General features: G+C 36.1%; 1 protein-coding gene across 1 annotated transcript in view; it reads right to left on the bottom strand.

Moving 5' to 3' along the window:
• Positions 1-24373, bottom strand: part of LOC104506187 (arf-GAP with Rho-GAP domain, ANK repeat and PH domain-containing protein 2-like) — a gene marked incomplete at both ends in the record, with an annotated part of 43571 nt that overhangs the window by 5485 nt on the left and 13713 nt on the right. The window contains 9 exons of the mRNA XM_010147055.1: positions 1175-1243; positions 2060-2207; positions 2959-3064; positions 5052-5264; positions 7185-7348; positions 16852-16915; positions 18948-19146; positions 19787-19889; positions 22182-22326. Of these exons, the coding sequence (XP_010145357.1) occupies positions 1175-1243; positions 2060-2207; positions 2959-3064; positions 5052-5264; positions 7185-7348; positions 16852-16915; positions 18948-19146; positions 19787-19889; positions 22182-22326 (1211 nt within the window). The remainder of the gene's footprint in view (positions 1-1174; positions 1244-2059; positions 2208-2958; positions 3065-5051; positions 5265-7184; positions 7349-16851; positions 16916-18947; positions 19147-19786; positions 19890-22181; positions 22327-24373) is intronic.

The raw sequence follows: 24373 nt of genomic DNA, 5'->3' as shown, positions 1-24373 counted from the left end.
TTTAAACTCGTTCCCAATGATTTAGTCACTCCACACCAGGCACCTAAAGGAGGAAACAGGCATTACACCCTCCATGTGCACAGTCACAGCAGGTCATTATGGTCAGAAATCTTCATGTCATTCTGGCCCAGACAATGAGGAATAGGATATAAAAATAAGACTACAGATAGTAATTCACAGAATGTGCAATTTCAACATGTATTTGCAAGATCCTGTCTTCTTAATGATGGCTTACAAGGTACCACAAAACTGTTGCTGGAAGAGGGAAGGAAGCCAAGAAAGCATTATAGGATTTTTCTGCTAGCTTTCTATTAGTTTCTAAAGCCCTAAAAAAGCTTCAGAATCACTGAAAGCTTCTCCTCTACTACTTCAGATTTTTGAAAAAGCTTTTAAGCTCCCTACTTTTCCTTTTACCTGCCTTAACTCAACCACCTTGGTAGTGTTATGAAACTTGCCAATTTTTGCTTTAATTAGAACTGTACATAAATACCCCTGAGACACTCAAACATTCTATCACTTCCCTGTTTGTTATCATTTTGAAGTTATTTGGAAGTTGCTACAGGTACGACTGAAACTCAAGATGATAACAAGTGACATAAGATCTCCTGTTTTCTTCTATCGTACCCTGAAGTTCTGCTTGACTGTTAATATGTATCTGAAGCTCTCCCAAATAGTATTTCGGTTCTAGAAATGGTCACAAAACAGGGTGCAAATAAAGATTTAGATGCTTTAAAGTCAAAGGGATGGTGAAACTCTAATGAAGAGAGACTGTGTAAACCCAAAGCTCATGAAATAATGAAAGTATTAATATACATTCCAAAGTATTTCATATGCATGTTTAAAATTTTATAAAGGCAGGTCACACTTGCAAATATTGACTGTTTCCTTCTAGTGAAATGCATGATGCACAGTAAAAGCGTGCAACAACCTGTAAGTTATCCCAGTGCTCAGGTCAGAACATAATTCCACAGTATGCTTTACACAGAACTGTTCTGCTTTATCAGTTTATGCCTCCTCTTTTATTTAATTTTGTTTTCCTCAGCTCTGTAGTTAACAGCACTGGTCACCATGCAAACTCAGAAATTTATGTTTAGAAATGTAGGTATCAAAACCTGTAGAAACAAAATATTAGTCTTTAAAATTGTTTTCATACCAGTTGATATTTGCCAGTTACCTGAGTGTCTTTCCACCTGGTAATAAAGCTGTTCTCTATATCCATTTGTTTGACATGGACTTCATTTATCTGTTTAAAAAGGATAATTTTTGATCAATTAATATACATATGTGAGCTAGTATAAAAATTACAACATAAACAAAAACCCACTGATTTAATAAACTAAGATAAATACAAATGTAAATATAGAGGCATGCTAATATCTCACAATAGTAAATAGTAATGTAACAATAAAATACACTGTTACAATTAACAATACTGTTAGGCATGTTCTTATAGAAGCAGCTATGCAAATTATCCTACCATTCAGAAAGAGCACTTAGATTCACTCTTATAAACTTTACCAAATACGTATTAGAAGAGAGAAGACTCCATGAAAAACTGCCAAACAATATTATAGTGGCACAGTAAACTCTAAACCAATACGGATAATACGAATCGCTGCTAGTAGTACCTCTTCCATCAAGTTGAATTTAATGTTCCTTCTAGGCCTAAGGATCCAAACATTTTCTCTAGTCTTTACTGTAATCACAGCTCAGAGAGCTATGCTACAGTTCTGATCAGGACCATAAAACTTGAATAGAAGTATTATTTTTAGTAGTCATAATCTTAAAATTTTCTTAAAATTGGTATGCTGGTGTCAGCAAGAAGAATGTGCACCATTTTGGAAAACAGTAGCTCACAGCAATCTTATAAATATACTCTTTCCTACACAGGCTAAGCTAGCTAGGAAATAAAATTTAAAGCAGACAAAGAACAATGAATTGGAGTTCAAAAGCCCTGCAAATCCTCAAACAGTGTAACTAATAGCAAGATCCTCTTTAAGAAGATTTCAGTATTTCAACATCTCTAACACTGAGCTATTAGATATATAAAGATACCTACATCAAAAAGTTGCACATAGTTTTTAATTAGATCTTCAATTACATTAACTTCTTCACTAGTTTGGCCTTTAGTTTGAAATAAGCATGAGGAAAACACCATGGCTAGACTGTGAGGGTTCATATGATTGATTTCAGAACACTTCTGCACCCTGTTGAAAGAAAAATAAACACATTTAGAAGGTTTCATCGTTCCTTTAATTGTCTGAGGCTTCACTACAGAGCATGGAGTGCATTTCAAAAAGAGCAACTACATTAAATGCAATTAAAAAAATCTAATATTATTTATTTACTTATATTCATTATCTCATTACAGAAATTAAACTTAAACTTTCTATCTGCATCTCAAGTGATATCAAAATTATTTTGAATAGAATAAAAATAGAATATTGGAAGTTGGAAGGGACCTACAGCAACAATCTGTCTGACTCTGGGGCTGACCGTAAGTTAAAGCATTGTTATTAAAGGAACTGTCCAAATGCCTCTAACACTAATAATCAAAGTTGTTACATGCAACACAGATTATGAAGAAGGACATTTTCCCTGAAAACTTCTTTTAATTTGAAGAGCCATTTGCAATAACCCTCTGGAAGACTAATGGACTGGGGTAAAATGACTTCGCATAAAGAAGCTACATCAAAAATTACCCTACTTGGACACATATACTGGCAGCCCACTCACGTAAGGCTGTTCCATCCCACTGATATTTGTAGGTACCTACCGCTAAAAATACAGCCATATAAAAAAACATTATAAATTAAGGGGAATCAAATATAATTAATCCTCAAAACTAGGTAAGCTTCTGATGCTTACTAGTTAATGAAACAAGCCACATTGCATTCATGGTTATACTGAGAACACATTGAAAGAATTTTTCTGCTACAGTGCATCATTTGCAGTGACCTGTAAAGATGTTCAATTAAAGCAGCCAACGTTGCCCTATTGACTGGTGGAAGCGTCCGAATAAAAGCTCCATACTTGCTCACACGTTCTTTTTCATTCTGTGTATCTGCCAGGAAATAATAATCATTGAGTGTTAATAACAATGCACACTAAAAACCAAGAGTAGTTCTCATTGACTATATTGGCATCATCTAGTCATTTAAAATTACAATTTACCCAATCAACCTCTTCTTCATAAAGGCAATACTGACAACCTACTATTAACGACGTCTGTTACTGTACACCAGTTCAGAGAAACATTACCAGCAATAAGGGGGCCAGTTCTATATTCAAGCACCATTTGATACCGTTTAAGACTAAAACCCAGAATAGGAATTGCTTTTCCTCTCAAAAAATATTTAATTTTGAGGTTTTTTTTGTGTAAATGCATGAGTGCATCTGCGTATGAACAAGTGAAAATTACTTCCAAGAGTTCCCAGAGGTTAGAAAGGAAAGCACCGTTTCATTTTTTTAATTTTTATTGGAAAAGTGTCTCAAGGCCTAAAGTAGTTTAAAGGTCCAAACACAGAAGATTGATAAGAGGAGACCAAAGGGGAAGGCGTGGTGAATAAGTTGTACGAAGTTGAATAGCTGAACCGTGGCAGAGCTGATGACAGGAATTCCAGTCTTGGGACTTACAGTATCTGAGATACAGCCACAGCTCTCTACCTTCAAGTCACATCTGCCTCCCTGTGCTGCATAGATACTACAAAGCATCATCCTACTCAGGGTGTGAGCAAACAATGTAAATTTTTTTTAAATTTTATTTTTATTTTTCTTCTCAGTCCCTTGCTTCTTTGAAGTTTCTGAATAGAATCTCATCTCTTCTAGCTGATTGCTAGCACTCTCCACTAACTGCTGCACTATATTTTGATTTCTTCAATAATTGGAAGAAAAAATAAACAAACAAACAGTTTAAAGGTTTTCTCTATCTTCCTACATGTTTTATTCTTCCCACAAGTACTTTCAGTGTCACTTATCTATAACAGGAGAGGATTCTCTGCTGTAAAGCTGAGGCACTGGAACAGGCTGCCCAGACAGATGGCTGAGTCACCATCACTGGAGGAATTTAAGAGACATGCGGACTAAGTGCTCAGGAACACAGTTTAGTGGTGGTATTAGCAGTGTTAGTTAAGGGTTAGACCTCATGATCTTAAAGGTCTTTTCCAACCTAGAGATGCCATGATTTGCAGTTTTATAGCACAGTGTGGGAAGGAATTTGTTCTGTAAATGTAGCAATATAGAAACAAATAGAAACCTAAGAAATATAGTGTAATAACACTATAAAAATAATCACAATTTATGTAATTAGTAACTATTTAATGTATTTAGCAATTTCATAGTTCTGTTTTCAACCATACAGAAACACACATCCTTGTGTTTTAAATACATCACAAGTTACAGTTTGGGATGAAGGTTTGTGTTTGGTGTTGGGGTTTGTTTTGTTTGGTTGGTTTTCTTTCCCCAAATTAAACTAATCTTCCTAAGGAAACAAAAGATAAGTAACAGTTGTTAACAAGGTCACATCATTAACATGCATAACTTTTTGTGAATATTTATAAAAGATATTTGAAGAATTTAAGCACCAAGACTGTCGTTTAACTATGCAGATGATAGCATCAACATTTTACCACTTTTCAACTAAACTTCTACATGTGGTCAAAACACAGAGCGCACTCTTATTTTCTAGGCTAATGTTTGTCTATTTCTTGAATCCGAGTATCAAAGCTTCTGTAAAATATTAATCATGACTTCTTACCTTGGCTGATCCAACTATGACACAGTGCAATACTGGTCTAATGTTTACATTTATATTGTCAAGGAAACATTGCTATTTGTTATTATTTTATCTCACTTAAAGGTCCTGAAATCACCTCTGATTAACATAAGACTACTGCAGCCAACCTTTAAACATTTTTTCCTCACTACAATTGTTTTGCCAATTATCAAATAACATAGGTCTACACAGGGCAAGTAATTAACCACCCTCTAAAATTTGATACTGACAATGTACATACAACCTTTCCTGTATTGAGCGTTACTGAATACATTACCTAATGCAGAGATCCAGAACGGATAAAGTTCTTTAGTGAGAAGTGCATCATCTATTTGAGAAAGAAAACTTTTCAATACATCAGTCACTTCTTCAAGCTGGTGTTTTCCTGCTCTTAGTTTAACGCTCCTTGCATCTTTTTTGAAGCTTTCTAGCAGTTGAGCCACATTGGAAGAATCTCCATTCTTAAGGTAGATCTGCTTGCTACCTAAACCTAAGTTACAGAAATACAGGACAGAAAAATAAATAAATACAAAGTCACGTGTTCTTTTAAAAATTCCAAACATTATTATATGAAATGCATATCTGGCTGTCAAACACATCATATTTCCTACTAAAATCTCTCTGACCTTTTGCACATACTCACTTCATTAGTAAAAACATTGCCAGGTCTGCTTATACCCTACCAGACCTTTTTTCAAAGATGCACAACATAATATTAAGCAAGCCTGGGATCGCAACTTCAGGAATACTTTACAGGCAATTAAAATCCCCAAAGATCTTCAGGAATACCTAAAACAATGTTTTCAAATGGCACCATAAAGGAAAGAAGTTCTGATGACTAGCACTGTATTGCACTTAAAACACAAAACAGTCCAGTATTTTATTACTCTACTGATCAACTCCACTTAGGACTCTGTTAAGTATTATTATATTCATCCAACCTGAAACATTTCACTCTCGAGATTTTTAACACTATTAGAAAGTACTCCTTTTTGCTGACTTTTCTGATCTTCAGGAAGACATTAGGTAGCCGCTATTCTTGTATTTAACAACTAAAACCACTAAAGCCCAAAGCCAACTTAAAAGAAAATTCATAGTCTAAACCCAGTCAAGACTACCTTCAATCACTGCATGAGAGTAGCCAAAACGTGGTTGGTTTTGGTGTTTTTTTTTGTTTGGTTGGTTGGGTTTTTTTGGTAGAGGTTTTTCCCACATTCCCCACACTTCTTGAAAAAGAATCATATTTTATACAAAACCTTGCTTTTCTTATGTACCTGTCAAACTAAGTATGCCATCAAAACCTATGCAACCAAGTTCTTGCAATTCATCTTTCTTGTAATGCCCACAGATACTACCGTTTGATACTGCTTTTGTGTTGTTACGGTCAGGAACAGCTGTGGGACATAGTGTCTGTCATCTGTAGACCACAACTATAGACAGAACCTTCACCTTGATGACACAACAAAATGTATGCATACAAGTAATGTATACAAATAATTCCTTCAGCTTTCAAATAAGTATTTTATCACCTTTATCAGTAAAGCTGACCCTGAAAAACATATTTATTAATAAAGATAAAACTTATTTAAAAGACATCAGGAAATGGAATTTTAATTTAGAATACACACAAGTGATTGTTCGAAGTGGTGGATATAATTACCCTGCTTTAACAACATTTCACTGCACCAACAGCGTAAACTATATTTAGAATAATTCCTATTGCTAATGATTAAAAAATAAACTTAGCAAAAACTTTTTTTTTGTTTTATGGAATAGTTGTAATCCACGCACAAGTATTCCCCATAATCAAAACATATTTAGTTAAACTTCAATTACTGAAATATAAATTAGGCCCTCTCATAGTGAGAAGAGGTTACAGATACATTCATCCTGAAGACAGATTTGAACAGAGCTGATCTTCATTTAGCACTTCACAAGAAAACTGATGAATCTCAAGTAGCAAAAAGGACACAGGCATCATCTGCATATGCTCTAATGTTATGGAAAGTTATGCTGGCAAAATTTACTTAAACAAACAGTAACTGACTACATTCCCTAGGTTATTATGCTGAAAAAAATCCCAGATGTGCTGACTAGTCCAGTTCCTAGTTTACCTAGCTTATTTTCAGGGCTGAGAGACAGGACCCCAAGGCTGAGCTACATCAGACAAACAAGTCAATTTTTAAAATAGGAAGGTGTCTATAAAGGGCACCTAGCAAGCTGTATTTGCACAAATTGCCCATTCTCAGTGGGGCGGCAGTGTACTTCAGCGCATCAAAGAGCAGTGAGGCTAATGAGGGTTATGGGTTTACTTTACCTAAAGTATAAACTCATTCAATAGGACCTGACCATGTGTGGCCTGAGGTATTATACAAATGATATTACGTTGAATAAAATCCACTATACTTACCATACTGTGTAACAAATGCTATACAGCTGTTCACTATAATAGGTACGTCGTTTTTGCTGAGCTGCTGATCTTGTAATGCGTTACCATCTGTACCTGCTGCTTTTTCAATTGCAGTATACCAGACCATGAAATCCAGCTTTGTATGGCCATGGATGTATAGTGTTCTGAAAGGTATAAAAATATTTTGAAGGCAGGAAAAGAAATAGAAAATGGATTTTATTGTACTACAGCAACATAGCAGATGTCCAGAAAAAGAATCAGAAATACTTAGAATAAAACATCAAGGCACCTTCCACCACATAAAGCTGTGGTGGTGGTCTATTGCTACATCATACTTCTCTTCAATTACATTTGTACCGGCAGTGTCACAATAAACGAGAGAAGATCCACAAACACTCTTGAAAGGACCTGAATAACATTTTAATTATGCTTCTTCAGTCTTCCTCATGCACTGTACATTCATATGTCCAAGTCACAGTTAAGCAGGAAACAGGTTTAGAGACAACTTTCAACACTGGAAAAGGCTTTCCTCTTTTTCTATTCCCCACCCTCCTACACTTCTGCAGAGGAGCTGAGACCTACAGAACTTCTCTCCTTCACCTGTATCAAAATGATCACCCTCAGGAAATCACAGAGACGTATGAAAAATCTAAGAGTTGAGGTAGAATAAGTTAATGCAGCACTTCAATTACCTGTTTGTGTCAAAGCATGGTCCTGTTCTAATTTTATTATTTAAACATGATGTTTACCCCGACAGGTTAGCTTTTGAATTTTGGAATTGTCTCTTAAAATCTCAGTGTATGTCCACCTGTATGTATGTATATAATAAACAACTGTTTTAAGTGTTAAAATAGCAGTAAACTTTTCTACATACATACATTTCTTTAGCAGATGAAGAGTAAGGGATTCATTTTCTTAACTGACAATTTATCTGCTAATTTGGAAAAGTAAAAATGCTCTACTGAACTTCTATGAAAATAATGTCATCAAATTCACAGAATCATGGAATGGTTTCGGTTGGAAGGGACCTTAAAGACCATCTAGTTCCAAGCCCCCTGCCATGGGCAGGGACACCTTCCACTAGACCAGGTTGCTCCACGCCTCGTCCAGCCTGGCCTTGAAGACATCCAGGGAGGGGGCATCCACAGCTTCTCTGGGCAACCTGCTCCAGTGCCTCACCACCCTCTCTAGGAAGAACGTCCTCCTGATATCCAATCTAAACCTCCCCACTTTCAATTTAAACAAAACATTAATTTTGATTCTTTTATCTGGGAAAAAAACCAACCAAAGCATCTTATATAATGATAGAATACTATTTCTTTTTATTAGCACCTTTCAATAAACATTCTTGATAGGAAGTGAGAATGCAGACAATGTACACACACAGATCAAGGATCTGAAGTATTCCCAGGATCCACCATACAGGCTTAGCCATACAGTAGCAGAGTAGGAGAAACTAAAATATTTCATCTGACTAAAGCTGCATTTTACAAAGTCTCTATTCCATGACTTCAAAAGTCATATGAACCACTACAGATGCCTGGCTAGTAGAAACAGCCAGCCTCTCTCTTCCATGAAGAAAACCCAGTAATTTTCATAAAAGCGCTCAAATTTTTACAGCAAAATGAATGTGCCTAATTCAATACTTTCAAGCATTTTCTGAAGACCTGTCAGAATAGATATCTTACATGGGTGGTTCTCAACCAATGGCTTCCAAACCCTGGCATCCTCCAGTATTGGTGCAGCCATATATAAGAGGAAATGAAAAAGTTTGAACTGAGTTGTAAAGAGCTTAACACTGTATGTTGCACTATCCCTTTAGTACTATTATTCACAGATCAGCAGAGGTAAGACTATGATTTATAGAAGATTTATGGTGCTTTGAGATGCACACACATGTGCATATGACTGTGGTTTTATTTTTCCTGCAGAACAGCAGGATTTGCATTATGGTATTATGCAAAAGGATAAATGGAAGTCTCCACAGATTATTTTTTGTTATCTAAAGAATTATGATAGGTACAGGAAGAAGCATACTGTAAAGTGAAAATATTATTACTTCTAAACAAGAAAAGGGCAAGCCTGCTGTATATCATTGTATCACACCCAGAGGAGGAAAGAGGAAATACTGTAGTGTATTGAACTGCAAAGGTAATTTAAACTTATCTATATTTATTCACAGAAATATGAAAGTCTAAATAATGTGACTGTCAATCAACTATCGTCATATACAAATTACCTAAACTATGTCAAAAAGACCATCTTGTATTCTATGGATCTTCACAACTTCCCCTCAAATGCATCACATTAGAAAAAAAAAAAAAAATCAGAACTACCAGGAGATGATGCTTTCATTATTTTTAAAATTTGCAAAGCACTCAAATTAAATTCAAGTTACAGAGGAAGAGGTTAAAAATTAACAAAGAAAATGGGGTATCAGTTTACACAGCAGTCGTATAGCACTAATACAGTCATGAAAGAGAAGTTGCTGGTAAAAAATATGAACGTAAAAAAATCTTGCTGCTATTGAGGAACTCACATTGTTCATGAAAGATGCATTGGGTGTGCGTGGCAAGGTTTTGGTAGCTGGAGGGGCTACAGGGATAGATTCTGTGAGAAACTACTAGAAGACTCCCCTATGTCCAACAGAGCAAATGTCAGATAGCTCCAACATGGACCCACCACTGGCCAAGGCTAGGTCAATCACCTGGGGTGACAGCACCTCTGGGAGGGGAAACAAAGAAAAGCAACTGCAGCTGGAGAGAGGAGTGAGATGCGAGAACAACAACTCTCCAGGCATCAAGGTCAGTACAGGAGTGGGAGGAGGTGCTCCAGGCTCTGGAGCAGAGATTCCCTGACAACCCGTAGTGAAGACCATGGTGAGGCCGGCTGTGCTCCTGCAGCCACGGAGGGTCACGGTGGAGCAGAGACACACCTGCAGCCTGTGAAGGACCCTACACCAGAACACAGGGAGTTCTGAGTGTTGAACTCCCTGAACAAGCCGAGTCCATTTTGCCTGTGACAGCAGTTGCTAAGTGATCTCTCCCTGCCCTTACATCGAGCCACAAGCCTTTCATTGTATCTTCTCTCCCCTGCCTAGCTGAGGAGGGTAGTAACAGAGCACCTTTGGTGGACAACTGGGCTCCAGCCAGGGTCAACCCAGCACAGAGGACAACTAATTGTTTTGGAAAAAAATTATTAACTTTGCCCAGTCAAATATCTCCAGAGCAGTTACCTAAAAGTCAGATAAGTCTGAGAAGCAATTTCAACATTTACTAGGTCACCATAAAATAGAAGGGAGAAAAGGAAATTAAACCAGTACCAGACATTCAGAATTCAGCCGTTTCACTGTGGAAGTGGCTTAGAAAGCAAAACATACAACAGTGTATGATTAAGGCTCAACATTCCTTCTAATTTTAATTTCTTTCAACCAAACTTCAATTTTTTTTTTTTTCTCTACTTGGAAACCATTTGTTGATCTCCATGAACCATGATCTTTCAGACTACCATACCATGAAGGCTGTATGAAAAAGGGAAATAGTTACCAGCAGAAAAGCAGAACTTTCAGTACAGTGGAAGTCTTACAGAGAACTTCACGAAGTATTAGAGGCAGCTTTGCACATCTAGCTTATGCTTTTCATGCCAATGTCATCATCTTTTCCACACAGCTTGTAGAGGCAATACTAATAGCAAATACATGTACTTCTCACTGAACTAAATGCTAATATCAAAATAAAAAAAATTCGTATTAAATGCAAGGCTTAAGACTAAAGCGTATAAACAAAGACTGAAGTGTACTCATGTCCCACAAAACTGAGCAACTTAATGTCATGAATACTGCTAAACTTAGAGCAGCAATCATGTTGGAAAGATTTTTTACGGCAGTGTTTACAAAGATCTACCTATCATGCAGACTAATAACTACTTGGCACCAAAATGCACTCCTGCCTTCTACACCATGGTTACATATGTGCTAATTCTTCCAGTTCACAAAATTGATAAAGAGTACACAATTCACAGCAAATAGTTAGAAACATGGTGAATAATGGCAGAGTTTTTGCTCCATTAAGTGTGAAGTAGACACAGTCCATACTCAAGAAATTAATAATTTAAATAGTCAAACAAACAAGATAGCCCACCAATGCACATTTCTGCCTTAGTGAACTGAAGCAATTGAATTGGCACAAATAACTGCAGCAATCCAAGGTCATCTAGTCTCAACATCAAGGAAGTTACTGTTTGCTTTTCAACTTTATCATGGACTACCATCACATCCTTCTGCACTTGCAGTCACAGAAACAGCATACATGAGCACACGTCATGCACAACAGTGCAAAGGCTTATCTCTAACCCATGCTGCAAAGCCCACTGGCTTTAGCTATGTGTGGGTGCTTTGTTGCACAACTCTGCACTGGTAAAGCAGTGATACTAAGTGATTCTGGGTAAGGTTGTGGGGAGGAAGGGTGAGAAACAGACATCAGCACAACTCAGTGGCCCCCAGCATTTTCCAAATGATTCTAATAATCTACGTGTCTGAAAACAGAGGTACTGGGAACACATGTATTGCTATGAAATTATACCAGAATAATCAAATTGCAACTAAAGCATAAAAATCCAACTAATAATTACAGATATATAACAAAGGTCAACAGTATTTAATCAATGGATATTAAGGGTCTTGTATCCAAGCATGTCATACTGGAAACACAAGACCTTTATCTGAGTCTTACGCTTAGATTATTTCTGGATTCTAGAATTTTGTGCTTATAACTGTATTTTAGAAGAAATCTTACTGCGATCATCAAACAGTTAAGAAGAAAGCATTGAAATTAATGAAACATCAGCATAAAGAAATTTGGCCACGACGTAGGGAAGGTTTATTATCTATAATAAGAAAGAGCTAACTACAAAAGTAGTATACTGGAGATAAAAAGAAAGCACCATCTGGATTGTACTATGGTCTGAAAACATTCACTGACACCTAAGAGAGCTTAAATGATTACAAAAAACAACCCAAAGATCTGAAACTAAACTGTCTACACAACTGTTTTTCCATGATGTATGGCATTAGAGATTTTTGCAATAAACTTTATATATAGAAGATATATTTAAAAGTTACCGTATGTAGTTGTTTTCAGTCACCTTTCCCCTCTTCAGTGTACAGTTCCCTGTGTCGACCTCTACTGAACTAAACAAGAATAGCTTCTTCACCTATGTACTATGTTATTTCTGTTTTGGATGGCAAGAAGAGATGGAGCATCATGAGTAACTTCACAATTTTTACAGATAGATCAAGGGGAAAAAAACCCCAGACCGAATATGGAGCCAACCAGAGTACATCTCCGTGTGACACAGGGAAGTGTCAGACACAAAAATCTGGAAAATGGTTTGTCACCGCTAGCAAGAATTTGTTATAACTATGAAAGGAGAACATAAGAGGAGTTGAATGACCATCTGATAAAGGCATTAAGAAAAGAGTGTTATGAGAAGTCAGGATTTCCAGATGGATTAGAGACAGTTGGACAATATGTTCCATTACAGATATCAGACTGCAATAAAATTTCAATAGGTGCTAAAAAAACGGTGTTCCACTCTAGTTTACTTTGTCAATAACACCCAAAGACAAAACACGAAACATTTTTGAGACCTGAAAATAATAATATAGAATTAGAAAAAGTTTAGGATTATTGTGAAAATTTAGGAACTACACTGAGCTTCAGAAGAACAAACTTCAGAAGAGAAACAGTCTTGTTGCTCTGAAAATGCTGTTGCCTAGATCAGCCTCTCATGATGTGCTAATTCTTTGCAATGTATAGTACGATTAACATCTCTTACTTCTGTCAGATGAAGAGTAAAGGAACAGCAAGGTGCTAAGCAGAAAACTGGGTAGACGAAGAGGGGAAAAACGTTCCAGCGGGAATGGATTGCATTCATACCCAAGACAGTTCAGAAAACTCACATTCCTTTTGGTATTCTCTCTGAATTCTTTTATACAAGCTGGAAAGCATTATACGCCATGCAGCCCAAAATCAATTGTAAACTCTTCCTCTGAGTAGTTACAGATCAGATAAATGTTAAATTTATCTATCCCATGAATTTAACATAAACATAGATTTATTAAGTATTCTTAAAAGTCCAGAATTCATGGATTTATTACATTCGAGTTACTTCAGCAGTAAGACTTGAAGTTTTTATAGTTCTGAAACTGTTTACTTGCATATGAAATCACTCTTAAGCAAGAAGTCTGCAACACCTTACATCATTCTTTTGCCTACAGCAGGCACTGGAAAAAGTGTCAAAGAAAAAAGTATACAATACATATGATTTTCCCTAATTAATCAACCCAATGACTGAGACCTGGGAGGGGGGGGGGGGAGGAAAAAAGGCATATTTGTAAGTAATGGGAAGTTAGTTTGAAATCAGAAACAAAAGCAACCAACAAAAGAAGAGTATGAGCTTCAGTAAGAAAATACTCAAGGTATTTTCGTCATTTCTTCTAATAAAATTTAGCAAGATGTTGTAAGGCATGGAACTGTTATTTTATGCACAGAAGGGTGCAGCGAATTTTTGTGGGCGGGGTGGGGAGGTTGGATTCTTAGAGTTCTTTTGGTTGGTTGGTTTTTTTTTCCCAGGTTTTTCTTACTTCTGGAAAAATCTTAATTGTTTTATTTCATTCTTGCAATAATGGGTTATTTTTTTATTTTTATCATTTATCCTGCATTTACGTGACTAACAAATAGATGTGAAAACTCTCAACAGATCAGTATATAGGGTCTCTCCAAATGATCTAAGTTGGCATTAGACAAAGACTGCTATAAAGTAACGGAAAAAATAAGAAAACCTAGAAACTATGATATATCATTTAGTTGATGCTGATGATGTCTCAAAGGTATTAATTTATCTAGGGTTTGTAGGGGTAGAAGGAGGATTGATGGTTTTGTTGCCATTTACAATAATTGAGTCAAAAGATAAGGGGTGATTTTATTCTTAATCATTTTCCACACGCACAATTAAATTTCTTATCGCTGCAAGATGCAATATCATGCAACTATGCTGAACACCTGGATACTTTTGGCATAATATCCTAAAAACAATCACTGTGCCAAAGCTTATATATCCATATGGCTTTTAATGGTTAAGATAATGTGAACACAGTGCATTTAAATTCTTTATGGCAGACTTCAGTGAAGGAAAATTAAACATATTCATGGCCACCATAAATCAGCCAATGCCCCCTCTGAAATTATTTTCAAATAGTTCAGAATTTTCATTAAACTATTAGAGCAGTTCAGGGAAAACCTACCCTCACTTGACAGAAACATTATAATAAAAGAAATAATGAAAGCTGACTTGGAGCTAGAAGTTTTGCTCAGCACTGATATCTGAAATGCACAATTTGTATTCACTTATTGCACTGCAGCTCAGATAGGATGGCTCTAGTTTCCTGGTTGGCCTATGCAACCTAATTAGAATCATGGGGCATCCACAGCTTCTCTGGGCAACCTGTTCCAGTGCCTCACCACCCTCTCCAAGAAGAACTTATTCCTGATACCCAATCTAAACCTCCCCACTTTCAATTTAAACCCATTACCCCTTGTCCTGTCACTACAGGCCCTTGTAAAAAGTCCCCCCCAGCACCCTTGTAGCCCCTTCAGGTACTGGAAGGGGCAATAAGGTCTCCCCGGAGCCTTCTCTTCTCCAGGCTGAACAAGCCCAACTCTCTCAGCCTGTCCCCATAGCAGAGGTGCTCCAGCCCTCTGAGCATCTTCATGGCCTCCTCTGGACTCGCTCCAACTCGTCTATATCCTTCTGATGTTGAGGGCTCCCTAGCTCAATCCCATCATCCATGTCACTGACAGTGATACTTGTCCCAATACCAAACCCTTAGGAATGTCACTCATCACTGGTTTCCTCTCAGACACTGAGCCGTTGACCACTACTCTGAGCGCGACCATCCAGCCAGTTGTTTATCCAATGAGCAGTCCATCCGTCAAATCCGTGCCTCTCCAGTTTTGAGACAAGGATGTCATGCACAACGGTGTCAAATGCTTTGCACAAGTCAAGGTAAGTGACATCGGTTGCCCATCCTCTATCCACCAAGGTCATGACCCCATTGTACAAGGCCAGCCAACATATTCATCAGGCATGATCTGCTCTTGGTGAAGCCATGCTGGCTATCACCAATCACCTCCTCATTCTCCATGTGAGGTTCTGTAGTTCCCCAGATCTTCCTTTTTCCCCTTTTTAATTAAAGATGGGATTATGTTTCCCCCTTTCCAGTCATTGGGAACTTCACCAGAATGCCACAACTTATCAAATATGGTGGATAGAAGTTTTGGAAACTCATCCACTAGTTCTTTCAGGACCTGTGGATGTATTGCAACAGGTCCCATGGACTCACGCACCTTCAGGCTCCTCAGGTGTCCCTGAACCTGATCCTCACTGACCATGGGTGGCTCTCCATTCTACCAGTCCCTGCCCTTGTGATCTGTGACTCTGGGGGTATGGTTTGTGCCTTTGCCAGTGAAAACTGAGGCAAAAAAAAAAATCATTGAGCATCTCCACCTTCTCCACATCCTGGGAAACCAGCTCTCCCTTTTCCTTCTGCAGAGGGCCCACCTTTTCCCTGATCTTCCTTTCATCACCTGTGTACCTATAGAAGCCCTTACTTAATGCTGAATCTTTCGTGTGCTTCTTCAAAAAAAAAAAAATCCAACAGAAGAAAGTGTTTCTGATCTGCATCACCCTGCTGAATTCTGGAACTTAAGCAGTATCTTGGGAAGAGTTAAAATTCAGAACACACAAGTTACACTGAGTTTCTCCAGCAAGTGTCTCCAGCTCTGAGCAGATGGCAGAAGTTTTTGGTTCTGTCTCCCCTTCTCCCCAGTAAAGAAAAACAATCTCTTTATTAACCCAGTCATTGGCTGTTCAGAAGTGTTGTATAAACACTGCACCACTTCTTACAGCTGTTTGCCTAATAATCTGGGACTGAAATGTAAAAAACCTCCCTACCTATTAAAAGTAAGATTTATTTTCAATAATTCTACTTTCATCTTTATATTTGTACCCATATATGAGGCAGAAATACCCTATCTCACTTCAAGTTTCAACCTTCTCATATCACTATATGTAACAGAGTTCTCTCAGCAGCTCATTACCTACTGAGATGCGGATACGGATCATGTTTCCTTCACACATATGGGTTTTCTTCCAGCTAGTATGTTGTTGATAGAGATCACACATACAATAAAACTAAATCAGGGAACTCATACATACCCTCTCAATCCTGACCTACACAGAGTGAAACACAATTCTGGGTCATAAGAGTGATAAGAAAATGAGAAGTGGTAAATGCTCCAAAGAGGTACTCATTCTTTACACAGGAAAAGAAGTTAGGTACCTTTTGAAGAAAACATTACTGGCAGAGTAATCGGATTGGGAATAATTTTCTCAGTGGGAAAACTGCTTTTAATTAAGCAGTACTTGTTAGCATTTCCAGACACAGACATAAAACACAATTAATACACAAAGACTTTCCCTCCTTTAAAAAGTCTGCAAATTTACTCTCTGTACTAACTGCAAGTGAAAAAGCTCCATGACTGATCAGCAAGGATTCTAAGACATCAATATAAAAGTAGATCAAAGCTTTATTCAAAGGGAACTTTACCTTCCTTTTTCAACGAGCAGCAGGACGTCTATTTTCTCTCCATTTTGCATCACACTACTAATTGCTGAAAACAAAACACATACACACTCATATGATCTACACAGACTATAGACAAATGTATGCATGAACATATAGACATATTTTTTCAAAATGATCTTCAGTGATGAAAGGCGCATGGAAGTCTTAAACATTTCAAAGAAAGAATGCTGCTGAAAATAGAAAGTCCAAAGTACCAAAATACACTCACGTTTACAAGAAAAATTAATAAAGAAAATTAGAAAGGCTAGACAGGTATTTTTAATGTGAAAACATGCTAATTTTATATTAAAACTAAACTTGTAAATACATGTTTCAGAAGACAGTGTTTCAGAAGTAAGCTGGGGTTTTGAATCCATTAATTTACTTGCACCCCAGTAGTTGTAGATAATTAAAATAACATAACGTGAGTTATATGCTATACTGTGAAGATCACTGCCACCCTTCTTTACACTGCCCTATGCTATTCCTGCTAAAAATAGCACCCTGCGAAACACCTGCATTATACATAATATAGAAAATACATCTGGATAGTTTCCAGTAACAGTGCTTATAAAACTATACGAAAACCAGCAAAATAAATGTAACCTGTTTACTAATTCAAAATTCTGAAAAGTTAATTCCTTCAAAGTTTAGGTCTTACACATAATCCACATCTCATCTCAGTTAATTCTCAGACACAGTAAAGTCCTGAATATCAATAAAGCTTAATAAACATATTCAGATGCATATTATATGTTGGTTTTATATCACACATACTCCTGGCCTCATTTGTATTTACTGAGTCAAATATCAAGAAGTTAAGTGACTATGGTTCCAATGATGATTCATTATTTGGCAAGTTTCAGTTATACAATTCAGTCTTAATAATGGAGCAGATTTATTTTAGGGAAACCAGAAATCAAAGAAGAGACAGGAGTATGAATATATAGCATTTCCAATAAATAGAACTCTGTTACACAACTAACATTTAAAAATAGAAACCGAAGCAAAAATTACTTTCAACCAAAAGCTAAATATGTTTCATTCCTATATTTGAGATATACACAGATTTTGAAAGCTTGTACCATTAGGGGAGAAGCAATTGCAGTTGCATTATCGAAAATAATATCAAAACCAGTTCTTCTAACTACCTAACCTTTAAATATGAATCAAGATCATATAGTATTTACAAGTTAAGAGATAGCTAGAGGCAAAAAATATTCCTGATTAAAAAAATCACCCCCTTCGTGGTGTTATTCACACCAAATGCAAGATGGCAGTAAATAAACAGTAGAAAGCTCAATGGCATTTAGGCAAGTTCCTGCAAAACAGTCCATAATCTGACAGCATTTACTAAGAGGATCATCAATAATGAGCTAAATTATCTTTTCTATGTTACTTCAATATAAAATCTCAAATTATTTTTACTTTCCAATGTAACATGTTGCTTTGTTCAATGTATAAACAAGTAGGGCAGATATGCTTAAAGAGGATTCACAGCATAATTACAGACAATGATATAAAATTGTTCATAGAAGACCGTATGTATAAATATTCTTATCTTTCCATGTCATGATATTGAACAAAGAATATTTTTAGTGTCAGAAAAAAAGTCTATTTAGTCTGTGAAATAGTTTTCCAAGAGAATTATAATTTTTAAAGTACATCTGAGCTTATTAAAACTAGACCTGTCAATCATCTCAAGAACACATTCTGCAGTGAGAATTTCTGCCCTGTCAAAAACACGAGACAATAATCCCAAAAGGATTATTATTCAATTCTGTACTCTTGTAAGAAAGATACTGCTGCAACTGGAACAAAAATTGTCTTCATTCATTATGAAAATGTGAAAAATCTCTCTAGCGTGTGCCACCAAGTAGGGGAAAAAAAAAAAATCATGATAGAACTTTACCAACTCCATATTTAGATTGCAGTTGAAAGAGCATCTGGCTCATGTAAAGCCATAGTTAGTGAGCTCCCTAATATTTATAACTTTAAAATGTAATAGAAATGTCCTTAACAGTCAATTAATTCCACAGAGGATTTCCTAAGTTCTAGATGTTAAGCAAAATTCTTACTTAGTTCTTGCAACCTCCTTAGATATATGGAATCTTCTTGAGTATTCTCCATTTCAAGACAAAAATAAAGGCTCGACTTCTCTATAGCAAACCAGCCTTTTCTCCACTGATCCAGGTTATGGCAATCTTTGTAGTACAGCTGGCCAATCAGGTCACAGTCTCTCTCTAATAAGCATTCAGCCACAGGGGGAACAAAATGCTACCAAAGAAAATGGGGTGAGTCAGATGAAGAAAAAAAACCCTCTTCCCCTAAAAAGAAAACAAATCAAGATATTGCAAATCTATAAGATTCAAGGATGAAAGCTACAGTAAAAAAAATAAGACTTTCAGATTCAGCATTAATAAACCCATATCTACACTAATTTTAGACTATAAAAATCAAGTATATTTTTTCCATGCATATTCTACAATTGATTTTTTGCTTTTTAAACTACGATTCATTTAATTAGTAATGTGACTATTAGCATTTGGTACTGTATAAAATACAGTTTCGCTTTATGACTTCTATTTCAGCAAATAAAAGAATAGAATTGTAACAATAAACATCATAGCTGACAAATTAATATAGTATATGTCTTCATACTACAGCACCTTTAATATATTCTGAAAGTCAGCATTAAAATGTTGCTTCAATTCATTTTCCTTTTTATTTTATTATCTTGTTTCAAACATTAAATCACAGAAGTTATTTCCTCCTGCTGCACAAAAAAACCCTTTACATACAAGATAGGGCAGTATTCATCAAGAATGGCTTCTCAGAGGATTTTAAGCTAACAATGACATACTATCCTTTGTGCAAAGACACTTGGCCAAACTGGAAAGATAATTATCAGTATTACCTTAGCTATTGCCCAAGTCCATTTTCTTTGTGAGTATGCAGTTTCAGCTCCAAACAGAAAAACACGTTCTGACATTAAGTAGATTTCAAAGGTAAAGATGTCCCTAAAGCAAGCAACAGGAGAACAGCAGCAGTATTTAGTCTTCATAACAGGAGACACGAGTCCCATTTCTCTCTCTATTTTTTCATTATTTCATACTTATGGAATGGAATCCTTCTGCATTTCTCCTCCAATATTACAAGTACAACCCAGCTAATAATACTGCATTCTATAATACAGCAGATCCAAGTTCATTTCAGTCAATCATGTCAATAATACATGTTTAGAGGCTACTGCATTCATTGTTTTTCAGTAATTCTGAAATTAATGAAAATGTTTACATACAGTCATTAAAATTCACACAGAATTTTTGGCTTTTGCAAGTTCATGTGATTTTGCATGTATACTTCTGTGATGTATTCAAAGCATTTTGTTTAGGTTTAATATAAGCAAACCGACTAATTGAATGGGAAGTTGTAAAAAGGTTGCCACATAATCGTAGAAATGTTTGCCCAAAGGAACTTTTAGATGTCATTAGGTCTCATTTGCTCTAAGTGGGATTACCACAAATCAGAACAGCAATGAAAAGCAGTGCAAAGCTTCAAAGATGGAGATGACTATGTTCTCTCAGCAACCTGTTCCTGTTCTCTATCACCCTTCTAACAAAAAGGTTTTTCCTATCATCCAGCCTGAAGCTCCTAGGGCGAAAATGAACATGGTAACTACAACTTCTTCTATCACCTGCCACCACCAAGAGGGGCTTGGTTTTCTTGTGTTTATGACTACCCTTTGAAGTTGCTGTAGCTCAAGAAATTACAAATTTTGGGGAGGGGGTGGTTCTTGAGATTTTTCTTTTTTAAAAAGTGTATAATTTAAACAGGTGGACCCTGATCTTCCTTTTTCAACTGGCAAACTAGTCAAAGAAGAAAAAGCGAACTAGTTGAAATTGGGTTGGAATTTGCAAATTAAATATCTTATTGGGACTCAAGGTCAGTCTTTAACTTATAAATTATGGTTCACCAATAATTGCATCTGTGACCTCTCCCTAGAATCTAAACAGATGGAGTACGTTTTTTCCTTTCAGTGCTGGAAACAGATTCGTCTTAAATCTGGCAAACTGAGCATGAGTCAGTTCTCTCGTTTTCAATAACCACTGTGAAAATTATATGTAAATACTTAATTCTGACTAATAGAATAGACATTTTAAGGACTGATTGTTTCACTACATGAAATATTAAATTTAAGGAGGTTTCTCATAAAAGTACTCAATTGCAGGTAAAGCACAGCAGGAGGTTAGTCAACCCCAAAAGTGAAGTATTCAGACAGCATGTTATTAATTTAGGTATTATCTTGAAGTGGAACCATTTGGAGATGCAGCAAGCAGTAGGTTAGATTCAATGACAAACAAAAATTATATTTTTTCTGGATATCACAAAGCTATGCTAATGCAAAATCACGAAGACCATCTTCCTTTGTATTTTATAGCATCTTGAGGCATCACCATGTTTCATGATTTCTCCCCTCAGAATGCCAGTTAGTAGCTAAAGTCCTTTCTTCCTGTTGTCTTTTCCACAATAGACACTGTTTTCTTTGCAGACACATTTTCTTTGTAACCAGAAGAGTTACAGTATTATACTGTAGAAAGTTCTTGTTATTTTACATACACACACAAAGAAATTTAAAAGGAAGTGTTGTAGAGTTTATTAGACAGAACCTAAGCAGAGTTTAAACGAAACGTAGCCCTGAAGAAATCAAGTATCACTTGGATGCGATTCAGACCTGGGTGATGTTTTTAATGTACAAATGGGATGTGAGCGAGTTATAAAGGAAAAACAAGACCACAAAAATTTATCTTCAAACTAACACGATGTTCAAAAGTTACACTCTTGTCCTCAGCTGCAGAAGAATGGGTTTCAAAGACCAATAGATCTGTAACCAAAAGCACTGTGGAGAATTGTAATCTGTGCATTATTATCAGGAAGAAACAAAGCAAGAGTTTTGGCTTGAGGCAGAGGTCAATCCCAGAAAGAAAAATGAGTATTAATTGTTCAATTTATCATCATGTAACCTTTTAAGCTCTGAGAATATGCATTACAGTTTTAATAAGAAACAGATGTTTCTAATTTATGCTGCTCTTTTAAATTATCCTAACACTTTCATTATATCACTATTTAAAAAAAAAAAAATATCCCCAAATGCCACTTAACACTTCCTTCATGAAGTCAATATAAAACAATTCAGCTTCTTTTCAAAACTGCATGTTCAAAATTCAGGAACAAATGAAAAGCTCTGAAAACCCAGAATAAAGTCTTAGAAATACCAGTTTGTTTATTGAAATATTAATTTGGGAACCTACCCTCTATTGAAAAAGAAGTCCGACTTGTGCACTACAAGACAGATAACTTCATTGACGTCAATCATACCATTAGGAGTAGTGGTTTTATCGTTTTCATAGTAGCTCAGAAAGCCACTTTCCAAAGTGCACCATCTTTTGTTGCAATCTGTGGTTAAAAAAATATTAGAAAAGTCAGTGGGCCTAATAATAGAAATTATCTTTTCCTATAGAAGTTGCCTCACAGGGTGCATAGCTCTGTTGCAACAGTAATACATTTACGATGAAATCTCAGTCTCATTGTCTTCAATGTGCCAGGAATTCAATGTGTTGATACTACTTAACCTACAGGAATTCTAGTACATGGTAACTTAAGAAAGGAATATTTCAAATCTAACACACTTATTTTTACTTTATGAGTACATTAAATCACTTCAAAAGTTAACTTCACCACCGTACAGGGCTTCTACTCCACTTGCTGTGGAACTTGACGGGGGAAGAGCTAGTACACAATACCATGTTACATGTTCAGCAGAAGAGAGTTGAAGAAGGAAAAAGAAAACACACTACAAAAGTCAAACACTGAAAACTACAAAACCAAGCTATTTTGACAAGAGCTGATAGCAAAACGAGTGAGTGAATCATGGTATGCAGTAACCAAAGAGGGCTACTCCTTCTTTCATGTTACTGGAGCTAGAGGCCAAGACGAAGTCAATCTGTCTTCCATTGTTTGGTAATGCTTGGGTGTCCATTCATTGTCACAAGGTCAAGGAAAGCAATTTAAGCCTTTCAAATAGTCTAGAAAAAAACCAATGTCATACATGCCAGAACTTGTATCCATTGCACACTACTAGAAAACACAAGGAAAACACTGCTGGAAGTTCTGTTACGTTACATGATTTTTTTTTTTTTTTTAAATATGCTACCAAAATAATAGATGATGACAAACTGGTTACATGAGGAAAAAAAAAAAAAGGGGAAAAAAAAAAAAATAGAACAACCCTTTCTAGGTACATCACTGGTTGAGCTCAATTCTTTCCTACTTCAGGCCCAAGTGTCAGATAGTAATGAAATTGTACAGAATTTATTCCTGTATACTGGGGGAGATAAATGGATACATCAGAATCAGGCGGTAGCTATAGCCATTTCAGGATGGCATGTTCACATTAGAATGAATTGGAGATCTCTCCTGTTGCTATTCACATATATATACCTGGCAAGGGTAAATTCATTTAGCAACACTGTAGTTTACAGAATGCTAACATCTGTAGGGTGCTTTCAACATGTAACAATTTACAGTTGCTGAGCATGGATAAATTACCTATTTAAAAATTCTATCTTCAAATAAATTTGAATTATATATATTGGAGTATCTAGTAATTGCCATCTATACTTAAACAAACAACAAACAAGCTAGAGGAAACAATCTGCAGAGCAACATAAGTACTATTTAGCATATTTAATTAAGATTGTATGTCTACTCCCTCTTATGAACTTAAACTATGAATACAGCACAACATAGCAGATTAATTACTATCTGCTGCTCAAAATACTCATGCATTCATTCTAGCTTACATCTAGTTCTTAGAATATAATCTGAGGTGCATCTATTCCCACCACTGCAGGGAAGCAGGTCCTAAGAGAAAATACTCTTTCCACAGTCTTAAAATTCCTATTTATACATTGCAAATATTCTGGTAACGTATTTGTGAGAATTTGGTAAAATAGTTCTAGAAAAAAAAATAAAACAAAAAGCCAAACTGTAATTGTAGTTAGTCAATATTTACTTAGTACGTTATCTGGTATTTAATTCAATTTGTTTTTCTGGGTTTTGTTTTATGATTTATACATGTTTTATAAATATCATGGTACTATTTTATTAGTATTTATTTGTATCACGCTACTTGCTATCTAGTTCTATCTATATTCTGCCTGAATACACATTTTAAATACTAATATAAACATAAGATCATGGGATTGAAAATGTAGAGGTTTACAGGGAGTTGAGCACAAAACTTGGAGGTTTTGATTGTTCAGGGTTTTTGGTCCCCCAGCTTTCCCCTTCTATCCCCCAAAGTCCGTTGGAACATCAAGGCTTTTAAAGGGGCTCCATAAAACCTTTTACACTAGAAACAGAAGCACTAAATCAAACCCAAGCTAGTAAACCTCTAACCCTTACTTTTTAATCCACTGCATCAGAATAGCATCAGTGTTTG

This window comes from Eurypyga helias, unplaced genomic scaffold, assembly GCF_000690775.1.
Source record: "Eurypyga helias isolate BGI_N326 unplaced genomic scaffold, ASM69077v1 scaffold1292, whole genome shotgun sequence".
Classification (NCBI taxonomy): Eukaryota; Metazoa; Chordata; class Aves; order Eurypygiformes; family Eurypygidae; genus Eurypyga; species Eurypyga helias.
Note: the sequence above shows the minus strand (reverse complement) of the source record. Positions and strands in the feature narration are given on the sequence as shown.